At 41.4% G+C, this 14,207-nt stretch overlaps 2 protein-coding genes across 13 annotated transcripts in view; one reads left to right on the forward strand and one right to left on the reverse strand.

The window, feature by feature from the left end:
• The window catches only part of TM2D1 (TM2 domain containing 1), a 56,819-nt gene extending 53,035 nt beyond the window's left edge, over positions 1-3,784 (reverse strand). For all 12 annotated transcript variants that reach the window (XR_014025860.1, XR_014025861.1, XR_014025862.1 and 9 more), the window contains exons 1-3: positions 3,474-3,784; positions 1,694-1,763; positions 998-1,106 (exon numbers count right to left, since the gene is read on the reverse strand). Coding sequence is in view for 3 of the 12 variants with exons in the window: in XM_081323212.1 (XP_081179338.1) it covers positions 998-1,106; positions 1,694-1,763; positions 3,474-3,584 (290 nt within the window). In the remaining 9 variants the exon portion in view is untranslated. The remainder of the gene's footprint in view (positions 1-997; positions 1,107-1,693; positions 1,764-3,473) is intronic.
• A 10,020-nt stretch (positions 3,785-13,804) lies between these two features.
• Positions 13,805-14,207, forward strand: part of PATJ (PATJ crumbs cell polarity complex component) — a 167,885-nt gene continuing 167,482 nt past the window's right edge. The window contains exon 1 of the mRNA XM_081325227.1: positions 13,805-13,877. The gene's annotated coding sequence lies outside the window, so the exon portion shown is untranslated. The remainder of the gene's footprint in view (positions 13,878-14,207) is intronic.

Below are 14,207 nucleotides of genomic sequence, written 5' to 3' on the forward strand. Positions count from 1 at the left end.
TTCTGTACCAGCCTGCTACCGGCCCTGCAGAAAAGGCAGGGACAACCCCTTTACAAACGGCAAGAGGCTGGAATTAAGCCTGCCAAATTTATTAACTTAAAACAGAGCAAAACAAGACACCAACCATGAAACAGGAGCTATGAAACAGGAACTATTCAAGCGGTTGCCTTCAGCAAACCAGCCCTCCCACGCATTCCCCTTTTATACAGTTCAGGGCGTGGCTTCACTCTGCCTCCTTCCGAGAAGCCCCATTGCCTTCCTCTGTTTACTCCTGATTGACTGCCTCCTGCGTCGGGCGTCCTTGAACAGGGCCAGCTGTGGGTCATCTTTATCCACGCTGTCAGGCTCACACAGCTGGGTCTCCGTCATGACCAGGTGGGAGGGGCCTGGCTCAGCAAGCTCTCCAACCCCCTCAGCAAGCTCTTCAACACCCCCCTCCTCCTCTGAGTCGTCCGACTCAACTGCCGAACCCACAGGCTGACCCTGAATCACAACAACATTTCAGAGCTTGAATACGATTTCAGATTTGGCTCTTCTTGTACAAAACACAAACCCGGTAAAGCCAGTTTTACTTACTATGACCATTTTTATAAAACAAAGTAAAAACAAACAAGTTTTTTTTTCATACCTCAATATTTTCTAATTCAACTGTATTGCAGTATTGCATATATCTTTGAATTACTTGCAAAAAGTATTTTCAAAAGGTATTGTAATAATAATCTTCACACTCCTAGGACTTGATCCTTTCTGATCCCAAGTATCATCCCTAGTATGATAGCTACAGTATATGATCAAATAAAGCAGGTATTAATTAAGACAGATCTGGTATCTCTCCTCTAATCTCCTCCAGTCTAACAAAACTGAAAGGAAAGTACTGCAGCACATTTCAAAACAATAAAGTAACTTAGGTGCATATACAAATATGTAAGTGTTCTATAATTAATACAGCAAATACTACCAATTGAATTCTTATACATTGCACAGAGTTATTACTTACACACTTCGACACTCAATGGGCTGGTAAAATCCAATTTCATTTCCAGTAAACTGAGTTTCATTTCCATTGAAATCTTTACAAGTAATATTTGGGGCTGGAAGACAGGCAACTAAGGACATAAAAATAACACAGCATTATATATAGGACATCAGCAAAACATTTCAAATATAGAACACATAAAGCAAATATCTTTTTAGCAAGACAACTAACATACAGATGTTAAATTTAATTTTATTTTTTTAAAGAGGAACAATAAATGAACTTCAAAAACTAAACATACAGTAAAACAAAATTTATTCTGTACCTGTAATATTAATTCATCTCTAAAATGTATGTGCGGCCAAGAAATATTTATTGGCAATAACCAATATAACAATATGAATGCTTTTAATATGCCTTTATATTGGTTTTTTTTTGTTTTAAAATATCTGTATTATTTTTGTTGCTTTTATTGTATTAATAATTGTTGGCAAGCCATCCAGAGTCATATAGATGAGTTGGACAGCAGTATAAATTGGAATAAACTCATCACAAATCTTATTAATTCATTTCAAATATTTTTTCAGGGAAAGACCCCATGTCCACTTTTCTTTAAAGCAAATTATGATATCTAAGAAGAGGAAATGTATACAGTTCATTCACTGGAAGCATTTGATTAAGGAATATGCAACATTAAACATATTGTGAAACTCTTACCATATGCAGTGTGGTTAGTACATTTCATGGGTTCTTGGGTTGCATTGTCTATTTTAGGATCTTCGCATATATATGTTTGTACAACTAAGGAAAACAAACATAACCCAAGTTTCTGCAGAAGATTAAAACTAGCATCATGATCTAGATTTGTTTTCAATTAACCAAAAACTGTATAAGCTGAAGTTGCCGTATTTCCTTCTTTTAGCCAGAAACATAAGCGATACAGCAATATTTAAGTTGGGAAGCTATTTTAATCAACAATATGGCCTTCTCTGGCCTGAAATCTTCCAATACTCTGGAACTAGAACTACCAGAATTTCCCATCATAGCAATATGGTTGTTTCTAGCACATCTGGAAGGCACCATATTAAGCAAGACTAAACAATACATAGGTTTAACAAGGTAACACATAATGGGTTTGCCTAAATACACTATAATTATTTCTTTGGCTTTACAGTGTTGTATGAACTTATCCACCGTGCTTTGTAAATCATGGCTTATGGTTTGCAGTTATATGAAAAGCTAACCAATTTTGGTGTATACAATTGTATACAATTATACAATTAATCATGCTTCAGCAACCTATACAATAAAGGTACTCCTCGACTTACAACAATCCATTTAGTGACTGTTCGAAGTTACAACAGCACTGAAAAAAGTGACATGACCATTTTTCACACATATGACCGTTATAGCATTCCCCATGGTCATGTGATTTACATTTGGATGCTTGACAACCGGTTCATATTTACGATGGTTGCAGGGTCCCGGGGCCCTGTGATTATGTTTTGCGACTTTCTGAAAAGCAAAGTCAACGGGGAAGGCAGATTCACTTAACAACGGTGTTATCAATTTAACTGCAGTGATTCACTGAACAAATGTGGCAAAAATCACCGAACAAATTTCTCACTTAGCAACATAAATTCTGGGCTCAATTGTGATCGTAAGTTGAGGACTACCTGTAGTACCTCCTCACTTGCAAGGATTAAGAGAACGTAAACTAAATTTAGATTTTGTTCTGGCCCCATTACCCACAGGAACGTAGCTAAGTGCAATCCTTAGCTCCCCAAGGGTTGCAAAGCCTGACTTATTATGAACCCAGCCATAAGTTTCTGCTCCAGGTCTCTTCCCACTCATAAGGGATGGAAGTGGGTACATTCATTCCACCCTAGGCCTGGTTGCGTGATGCTATAAAGCCTTTGGTCCATCAGTCCTCGGTTGTAGTCAATAAACAGTATTCCACTTAGGACTACTACCTGCCATTTAGAACTAAAGGTTCCCCCGCACATGTGTGCTAGTCGTTTCCAACTCTAGGGGCTGGTGCTCATCTCCGTTTCAAAGCCGAAGAGCCAGCGCTTGCCCGAGGACGTCTCCGTGGTCATGTGGCCGGCATGACTATACGCCAGCCAAAGGCGCACGGAACGCTGTTACCTTCCCACCGTAGTGGTCCCTATTTTTCTACTTGCATTTTCACGTGCTTTTGAACTGCTAGGTTGGCAGAAGCTGGGACGAGTAACAGGCGCTCTCACTCTGCTACGCGGCACTCGGGATTCGACCCGCCAAACTGCCGACCTAACCCACTGAGCCACCGTGTCCCTCATTTAGAACTACACAAGTGTAATTCAACAGGTGCAGCTTCCTCAAGCACCCGGCTGGTTATGCCTCGCGCGACCCTTTTAGAACATAGAGCGCCGTCCCCGCCCCCTTCCTCCCTGCCCCCCCCTCCGTAAAGCCCATCACCACGGTGACTGGGTTCCCTTGGCATCCTCCCGCCTTCAGGATATTGGCCGATTCGCAGATCTTCGCACTTCAAGGGAGCATCGTCGCTCGCCACACCCCGAGCTGCGAAATAAGCCAGCCACAGGGTCCCCAACGGCCAGAGAGGTATCATGCCGCCTATCTTCGCTTGACAGCGGCTTCCCCTGCCAGGTGGGAAAAGAAACCACCTCCTCCTCCTCCTCCTCAGATGTTGCCGTAGTCCTTTCGCGGAACGCTAGACGCCATCCCAGAGCGCGCGAAGAAGGGCAGAACGGGCGGTGCGTCCCCCTGTGGGAAATGGGAATCGCCTTGCCCGTAACAAAGATGGCTGCGTTTCCCCATTGTCTTCTTAGGAGCCGAAGGCAGAAGCCGCCGGCTTCTTCTCGGGCAATGGCTGCAACAGGCATCAAAATGGGAAGCCGAGCGCCCTTACTAAAAATGGCTACTCGGGTTCAAAGCAACGGAAGGAAGTAACCCGGGATTGACCTTTTTTGGGAGGGCGGAGAAATTGGAACAGACTGTTTGCTGTATGCCGTGCGCAGTTTCAGTTGTCTGAGTGGGTGCTGATGGAAGGCAGGAAGAAATACGGAATAAAGGCAAAGTAGACGCGTTCCATTGTCATCTAATAATTTATAATAGGTACACACAAGTTGTTGGAATGTGGGTGTGTGTGTGTGGGGGGGGGGAAAGTCCGATCGCAATTCTTCAGCTGGGTGTGTGCAGAGGCATTTTCTCGCGTGATTTTGCTTTCAGGCGGACCTCGGGCTAAAAATTGGAGCTCTGGAGCAACCACCCATGTTTGATTCAATGGATCGGGCCTTTTCCCAACCCTGATGAGCGAGCTTCAGCCAGAGGGCTAGTGGTTTTTCCTCGTCAACTTCGTGATGCCTATAAAAGAATATATTCTATATTATCCCCAACAGCACGACTACCACCAATTGAGGACCGATATATTTGCAAGAAGATCATATTGGAGTCGTGGCTAGGGGGGGCATTTGCGCAGATTCGCCTGGTACACCAGTTGCGCCCCTTTCTGGACCGAGATGCCCTATGTACAGTCACCCACGCACTCGTTACCTCCCGTATAGACTACTGCAATGCTCTCTACCTGGGGCTGCCCTTGAAGACCACCCGGAAGCTTCAACTGGTGCAGAGTGCAGCTGCACGGGTAGTGATGGGAGCACCCTGATACTCCCATATTACACCCCTCCTGCGTGAGCTGCATTGGCTACCGGTTGCCCTCCGGGTGAGATTTAAGGTGCTGGTACTTACCTTTAAAGCCCTACATGGCTTAGGGCCGGGATACTTGCAGGACCATCTGCTGTCGGGAACGAATTCCTATCGCCCAGTACGCTCACACAGAGAAGGCCTCGGTACCGTCGGTTAGACAATGTCGGCTTGCGACCCCTAGGGGAAGAGCCTTCTCTGTGGGAGCGTCAGCCCTGTGGAACCAACTCCCCCATGAGCTTCGGATGGCCCAAGATCTCCAGTCCTTTCGCCGCGGCCTCAAAACACTCCTTTTCCACCTGGCTGACTTGGACTGACAGGGATTTTAATTATGTTTACAATTTTAACTCTAATCTTTAATTTATTTCAATTTTAAATTTTAATTTACTGTATAGAGACCTTTAATTTTTGTTGTTGTTAGCCGCCCTGAGTCCCTCGGGAGATAGGGCGGGATATAAGTCCCATAAATAATAAATAAATAAATAAATAACCGATACTATGTATTGTTTTATTAACATTCTGTAGTTCTGTTCCTGCTCAGTTATTACCAGCATCAGCAAAATGAACGGCTGCATTGGTTCTTCACTGGATAGACATTTTAGTGCTTTCGTATACAGTCTGGCTGTTTTCTCCTTCCTTTTCTTGGTTACCTGATACATCTAGCACTCTTGCTGAGGAAGTGCCAATTCAGAGTCCCACGGGTAGCTTCTCGATGAAGTAGTCTTAGATAATTTGTATAATTATGGGATCTATTTTAGTTGTTTCATTTTTAAAGGTATTGAGTAGAAAAACATAGGCTAGTATGCAACGTGGGGCTTAAGGATTGCACTCAGTGAATAGCAGCCGAGTATAAAAAACACAGTTTTAATAAAAATAAAAACCCTAATGAAGTGATATTTCTTCTCAAGAATAATTCTTTTATGACCTTTTCCAAAAAAAGTGATTCTTGGCTATTGTTTTAAAACTTATTTTCAATTAGAATTAATCTCTACCTTTTCTTCCTGTATTTTACCCAATCATTAACTCCAAACTGTTCTCATACCTCAGAAGTACTCTGTCCTTCCCTTAATACAGAAGATGTTTTACTGTTATCAGCCACTTCATCAGCCATGAAAAAGACAAGAATGCCCACCCTTTGAAATAATGGGCATTCTTTGAAGGCATTTAAGTAATAATGGCAGTTCAGAATGGTCACTTTCGTGTTTGAACTTTCCTGGAATTAATGCAAGGTCGTCCTAAATTGGCATATCTTCAGGAAATACCATCCTATTTCTACCATGGCATATGAAAAAGCTAGGGTTCCCTCAACTTGTGTTACTTTCTGCAAATTATTTAATTGCTGCTTCTGTATTATTAAATATTAAATTAATACTAGATGAGCTGCTTTGAAGAAAGCCAAACCAGGGATAGATGAGGTGCTGGGGATTGGAATGATGGGTTAAGTAAACGAATACAAAGAAATTTATGGGGTAAGAAGAGCAGCTTTTAAGAAGAATACAAACTTGATGGGAAGGAGCTGGTATGATTCTTGAAAGTGAAAAGACAGAATATGCCAGGGAACGGAATGTACATATATAGCAACTTTCTTATTAAACTTCACATGTCCCAGACTACAATTCCCAGCTAGCATGCCAAACTCTTGTGCTGATTGAGAATTATGAGACCTGTAGTTCAATGCACCTGAGTATAGTAGGATAAGGCCTTGCTAAAGGACTAAGCCACCTTAATTGGAATGTATGCATAGGTTTAGAGAAGAAATTCAACTTTTATCACTTAAAATACAGCTGTCAGAATACAGTACAATGTGGTATAAAATACTAGAAATGCAGAGATTGTACGTTTTGAGTAAAAGAAAGAATGAAGTTTAGTTTACAGTATATTGGGGCATCAGTAAAAAATTGTTTAAATTGTGATTTTTACTGTATTTTGTTTATTTGCCATACAGAGTTTTCTTTTGGTAAGTGGGTGGCTCAGTGGGTTAGGACGCTGAGCTTGTCGATTAGAAGGTCGGCAGTTTGGCGGGTCGAATCCCGAGTGCCGCGTAACAGAGTGAGTGCCTGTTACTCGTCCCAGCTTCTGCCAACCTAGCAGTTTGAAAGCACGTAAAAATGCAAGTAGAAAAATAGGGACCACTACGGTGGGAAGGTAACAGCGTTCCGTGCGCCTTTGGCGTCTAGTCATGCCGGCCACATGACCACGGAGACGTCCTCGGACAAGCGCTGGCTCTTTGGCTTTGAAACGGAGATGACCGGCCCCTAGAGTCGGAAACGACTAGCACGCAGGTGTGGGGGAACCTTTACCTTTAATAAATAAAATGAGTAATATTGACATCTACACAATGAACTTAAATGTACCTACTCAATAGTTCTCTTGAAGGCAATGAGGCTTATTTTCAGGTTAGTGGATACTGATGACTTCATCCTAACTCACTGTCAACAAATGTCCCCAACCTTGCGCCTCCAGATATGTTGCATTAAAGTCCCAGAGGTCTAATTCACTACATCTGGAAGAGGCTGTTTCAGACAGCATATCAAACAAACATGATGCCCATGGGCTGAATTTGGTACTTTCTTCATACATATGCTTCAAAATAGCAGCCAACGGTGTTTTCTTTCTCCAATACAACACATTGATTTAAAAATTCTTGTATTTGTTGCCATAATAAAGGGCAGATATTTGCATGATTTTTGCCTCAGGCAAAAGTCCATGTGGTTAATTTTGAGTGCTTATTTCACCCTAAGTTAAAAAAAATGCTTTCACCTCAGGCAGCAAAAGGTCTTAGGGCAGGGTTTATTATTTTAAATATTCCATGGCTTCTTTTGAAAGATTATATTAACAATGCATCTTTTCAACAGCAGTCCAATTCCTACAACTTTTAAATTTCCCCGTTTTAAATAACACACATTCATTTAAGAGAATGAACTACATTGGTTCCTTATTTATTGTCAGAGACCAAATAAAGAAAGTGATATGCTCAAGAGGCAACGACATATTAGCAAGCTACCATTTAAACCTCCTAAACAGCAACATACCATTCTAAAGTAGAATGAGTTTAGGCCAGGGGTCTTCAAACCTGGCCCTTTTATGACTTGTGGACCTCAACTCCCAGAACTCCTCCGCCAGTATGCCTGGCTGAGGAGTTCTGGGAGTTGAAGTCCACAATTCATAAAAGGGCCAAGTTTGAAGACCCCTGGTTTAGGCCTGGCTTTTACTGGCAACTGACAAAACCTCTGTGACTTTCTTAAAAGGCTGAAGTGAAGATGTCTTCTAATAGAAATTGTATCGCCTCAGATTTGGATCATGCTTAACAAGGAGCGGATATAACTGCAGTTCACCATTCAAGACTGAACAATGCAACAGGATCTGTGTTATAATTTTATGGATATATCTGAGCATCTGTAGTAGTAATCTGGGGAGAAACTTCAAGTCATCCTTCCACCAGCTTTTTCACTGGAAAAAAAAGTATTTTGCAATAGCAAAGAGATTATTCCCTGACACAGAATTTGGAGTCTTAGATCTTCCAGGGTGTAGATCAAGACTGGGAACACCTTATTTAATTCAAGATATAGTTTTCTTTATTCATAGTCTTTGAGTTGAGAGGCTAAAGACAGACAATCATTAGCAATGGTTGTCTAAAATTTATAAGAATGAATTAAGCACTGAATCACTCTTCAAGTGTAGTTTCAGCTAATATGTTAGATAATATATTCTTATGCAAGCCACTATAAAAATAGATCCTAGTTGAAATCTTATTATGAGCATGATGGATAAATCAAGGGGGATGGAGAATAATTCTCACACATTTAGCTAGGCTGAATCTAAAGCCTTTAAGTCTTTGTAAGGATAGGCTTGTATACCATAAAGCAGAATTGACATTATCCTAGTTCTAAACAATTTAACTGCTACTGAGACCAAATTGTTACCTTTATGGCTTACAGTTAATTATAGTATTTGTGCATTGGATAAAACCTTGTGAATTTGTTATCATTTAGGGGATGAATATTTAAAGAACTTAATTTGTTCTATTTGGATGCTGTTGATGCGGCATTTATATTGGCAACTGCAACATGTTTTGGTAAATAGGACCATCTTTGTTTTTATAGAGTTAATTACAAGTTTTTTCTTGGTGGCAGAAACTGGCTAATGTTAGGTGGGTTTTCTCAAGGTCTGCCTGAGACTCTGAAAGAATAACAGCCTTTGTGTGTAACAGTACAAGGTGGGTCTCTGTGTTACTACTTGGCAAGGAAGCTTGTTGCTTGATAAAGCCTGTATACAGAACAGTTCAAATGAAAAACCGGATAATGGAGGAACAAAAATACAACCTTATTATTATGATGTTTGTTACTGTCATTTCGCCTTTTCCAGGAAAGCTTTTATGGCATTGTGGGTGAACATAAAGCTCATTTCCATACCTTTCCATCTATTATCTTACAACATATTCTATAGCAAAGATACCTAACCCGTACAATATTAAACCAAAATGTGATTCGTTTTTTTTCTTAGCTGCATTATTGTCTGAATAGAAGCTTCGTGTAATTTTCCACATCCTGTTGTCATTAAGCCAAGCCCGTAGTTTCAGTAACAAATCAATATTCTCATTTATTGAAACTTCATCATGTAAAGAAAATGACAATTACGTGATCTCAAAAATAAATTTTGAACGGATTGATTCACTTGGTTTGCATATCTTTTAATAGCTTGATCCACAAAAATTCTTGATTTTCAAAAGCGATGAAGCTGCTTTGCTTCCTAATGTCTCTGTTATTTATCAATAATGTTTACATACAACCCAAACCCCAAAGGATCTGGGTTTTTAAAATAAGAGATAAAGTGGTAGAAAAATAAAAAGCAACAAATTATTTATTTTCTTCCATTTATACAGCATCCCATCTCATAACAATTCTGCATGGTTCACAGCATTTCAAAACAATACAATAACATGAAAGAAAAACAAAAACAACAGCTGAGGAAATACTCTAAATAAAAGAGATTCTCTGTGATTGCAATGGCAGGATTGAGCTTGTAGGTAAATGAATGGAGGTCTCTTCTCCCAGTAATCTTCTGGGTCTATGCAGTCTAGGTCCTCTATTATCTTTGACACAGTTAGTTCAGTAGTTATTGCAGCTATTGATAGTCCTTGCTTAATGACTGGATTTGGAAACAATTTCCATTGCTAAGTAATGCTGTCAAAGACAGCAATGTCACTTGAACGCGCCACTTTGCAACAACTGTTCCAGCAGTCTCCGGCAATTGTCGTTAAGCAAGGACCTCATGGGACCATGGCTTGATTTTTCCTACTGGCTTTCCCATGACTTTGCTTGTGAGAAGACTGCAGGGAACCTTGCAATCACAATAATGTGACCATAGGATGCTGCAATGGTTGAAAATCTGGCTTGAGTGCCCAAATCGCAGTCACGTAGTGCAGGGGCACTGCAACAGCCAGCACTTCAAGAACCAGTCATTAGTACCACCGGTTCAGCGCTGTGGCAAGTTCAGTCGCTGAATGGTTGTTAATCCAGGACTACTGATACTGTCTATTTTCCAGGATGTGCCTCACTTGGTGAGCCAGGGAACTAGGTCTCCCACTTTCTGTGTTATTTCCTAGCACATTAAAAGAAAAATAACTTCTATACTGCTACTGTCCAAGCTTATGGCACTGAAGCATTTGGCTAACAGAACCAGCTCCTTCTTACCACCTCTGTGGGTAGACACATTTCATAAGAGGTAGATAAAATCACACTTTAATACGTGGGGGGGGGGAAGAAAAACATGTAATTTTTTTATTTTATATTGCTTTTTTGTATTTTTATCTGGTCACAAACAAAACAGTATCAAAAGAGATAAAACTATATGTAGTTGTTCAGATCAGATATCTTAAAAGAGTGGCTATGGAGATTCTCAGTCATCCAGGTCACGCTTGTCTCAAAGGTGCTTTTTCAAAAGGCAATATGGACTTTCTTTGTTTTTTCTTTGTTTTTCCTTGAAGACATTTCGCTTCTCATCCAAGAAGCTTCTTCGATTCTGAAGCTGACACTGAAGAAGCTTCTTGGATGAGAAGTAAAACGTCTTCAAGGGAAAAAAATACAAAAAGTCCAGTTGCCTTTTGAAAAAGCACCTTTGGGATATCTTGAAAGAACTGTGGACCCAAAATTAGAATCTCTGGCCCACCACAAAATGACCCCAATCTACTCTTTCTCATATATAGCTCTGCTGGACTGTATTGAAGGTTCAAGTTACAAAACACACAGTGCTTGTATAGAAACAATAACATACTAAATATCACACTTTAAACTCATGAAGATAAAGAAAACAACCTTATGTTACAGTATATTACTAGCTAACCTTTTCCTTTTCCTGTTGAGAATTGGTGATCCCTGGGAATAAGGGTCAATTTGTTACTTGAAAAAAACATCCCTACATAGTCCAAATTAAACCTGAGGTCAAGAAGAAATTTGGCCAGCAACTTCTGTCTCTCTTAAAACATTCCTCTAAAAGAGGAGATATGGAGTAATCTCCAGTCTTGATTTGTAAGTAGAATATATACAATTTGTGTTGTGTGGAGATGAAATCTGATGGAATGTGGACACAAGATGGCTTTACAACAGTTAACAATGAGAAAGTAGCCACCATAGCAAATATAGGTAGTCTTTGACTTACAACAGTTCATTTAGTGACCATTCAAAGTTACGACAGCACTGAAAAAAGTGACTTATGACCATTTTTCACACTTACAACCGTTGCAGCAACCCCATGGTCACGTGATCAAAATTCAGACACCTGGCAACTGACTCATATTTATGACAGATGCAGTGTCCCGGGGTCATATGATCCCCTTTTGCGACCTTCTGAAAAGTAAATTCAATGGGGAAGCCAGATTCACTTATCAACTGTATTACTAACTTAACAACTGCAGTGATTCACCTAACAACTGTGGCAAGAAAGGTTATAAAATGGGGCAAACCCTGCTTAACAAATGTCTCCCTTAGTAACAGAAATGTTGGACTCAATTGTGGTCATAAGTCAAGGACTACCTGTAATAACATTTCTGAAAGCCTTTGAAGATTACAGTCTGAGGTGAAATCAACCAATCACACAATGAAGTTATATATGTACATGATTCTATCACTTAGCACCAAGAAATCCATAAACTGTTTTGCTATGGTCATTTGTAAACTGAGATGCTAAGACTAACCTAAAACTGACACGCTAGATCTCATTTGGTGGGGCATCTAGAGAACAACCTCTGCAGTTGATCTTTAGTTCTTGGCAGGTATCCTAGCACTGAAGGGATCCAGAAACTAAATGAATCCAGAAACTCTTGGATGCCAAAGAAATGTGTTGACATAATGCTTAGTCCCTATTATGTTTTAAAAATAATAGGGGTTGTTAAGAGTTGATTTTTGACCAGTAACATAGGCTTGTCCCTTGTTGCCTTCATATTTTGCAACAAGTCTTTCTAGACATGAAATCAGCCTTGACATAAGAGTAGCTTTTCCCAAATGTGTAGCAATTTTATATGTATGATTTGCACATAAGTGATTGCTTTTAAATCCCATATATAGTGGGTACAATATAAGCAGAGAGAGAAATATAATAGGAAAAGAAAAAAAATCCCGATTGTCATTTCATGAAGCCAACAATTTACATATTATCTATACCGCCTTCATTTAAAAAACAACAAAAAAACCTTATTTTTGGTTGATGTTCTTTTTTGGAAAGGAAAAAGCTATTTTCCCACAGCTATTTAAGGTTATCCAAAGGCCATTTCTTCTCTTAAAAGAGATGCACCCGTTCCCATTTCTATGCAATTCCATTACCTATAATGAATGAACCTTTATTGTCAAAGTACAACCATGTCTACATTGAGATTGGCTGAGCCTCCCTTCGTGCCCCCACCCCCAACTCACAGTGACACAAACCCTCCATCTTATTACACCATGTGAGCTAATTGCACTACACACCGGCCTCGCAAGTCAATCATGCATAAAGTTTAGAAAACTATTTCCCGTTCAAAAGCCTAAAAGCCCATGGATAAAAGCTGTTCTTCAGCCTGTTGGTACGGCTGGCTATACTTCTGTATCTCCTACCCAATGGTAGGAGAATAAAGAGATACCGTCCAGGGTGTGAGTCATCCCTGAGAATTTTCCTCTTCCAAGGCAGCGAGCCCTGGCGATGTCATCCAATGGTGTCAGGGGACAGCCCACAGTGTCTTATGCTGTGCTCACCACCCTCTGTAATGCTTTCCTATCTGCGGCTGTCAGACCAGCATACCAAACCACAATACAGTACAAGAGGACACTCTCTATAGTAGACCCGTAAAAGTGGGTCATTGTTCTACCCTGTTCTTCTGCAAGACCCTGAGAAAGTGAAGTCTCTGTTGGGCCTTTCTGGCCACCTGGGTTGTATTAACTTTCCAGGTCAGATCTTCACAGAGGTAGACTCCCAGAATTTTAAATTTTAAAATCAAGTGTATGCAGCAAAACAGCTGCTGTCTTATGATGTCTGAATATTGGGCTTGAGCTTGACTTGCTGCTGGTTTCACAAGCAAGGCTCCTCGGCGCATGAGGGGTTTGCTTACCAACCTCTTCCCCATTTACAACTAATGAAAATCCACGGAGTCAGACGCCAACGTTCCCACGACCCAACCCCATTTATTTACTTATTTATTAATGGGATTTATATCCCGCCCTATCTCCCGAAGGACTCAGGGCGGCTAACAACAAAACATATAATAAGTACAGAAATTAAGATAAAAATAAAATTAAAATCATCTGTGCAATAAATTAAAATTAAAAATTAAAAATAAATTAAAAATTGCCACCCAGCCCCTCCTGCAACGATGGCCAATTCCCCTTCCCACTCGTTATTTCACTTGTTCCTTGAATCCGCCCTTCTCCGTATACTTAGGTAAGGATCCGAGCCTTTTGCCCCGAAACTAAGCCCACCACCATCCCGGAGATCACTCCGCGACCTCAGCGACCCCCCAGCTTCTTGCCCCGCGGCGGCAACTGATCTCTCGCCTCGTCCCCTCTGATCCCGCCGGAGCCTGGCTTGTTTTGCTTCAGCGCCCAGCGGCTCCCCCTCGCTGCCGGCTTCCTGTGTTGCAAGGAGAGGTGCGGGTAAAACGAAACTCTCGCTTCCGCCCAGGTAAGAACAAGCCAGGATCGGCCAGCGACAGGTCTCGCCCCCAGCCGAGCAGGTAAGCCGTTCTGACGATCCGTGAGCGCTCCGGGCCGCCTTCTTGTCTCCGAGCAGTCACGGTCGACCCTGTGGCGGGGAGAGGAAGCGGCGGGCAAGTGGCTGGAAGATGCAGCCAGTCGGGCTTTGGCGTTGCGCCCGCCGCCCACTTCCTGAAGGCTGGAAGCGTAATGGAAAAAAAAAAGACTTGGGGAGAACTTGTTGCGCTTCGGGTGGGCGAGTTTGCTGAGCTTTCGTGGTGGGGTGTCCCTCCCTCCCTCGCGGTAGGTTTTTCTTCGGAGGCATGCAGAGCTAGATCTGCTTAGATCCGAGTCCGGTTGCCCCTTATAGA

Source organism: Vipera berus (genome assembly GCF_964194415.1).
Source record: "Vipera berus genome assembly, chromosome: 3".
Lineage (NCBI taxonomy): Eukaryota > Metazoa > Chordata > Lepidosauria > Squamata > Viperidae > Vipera > Vipera berus.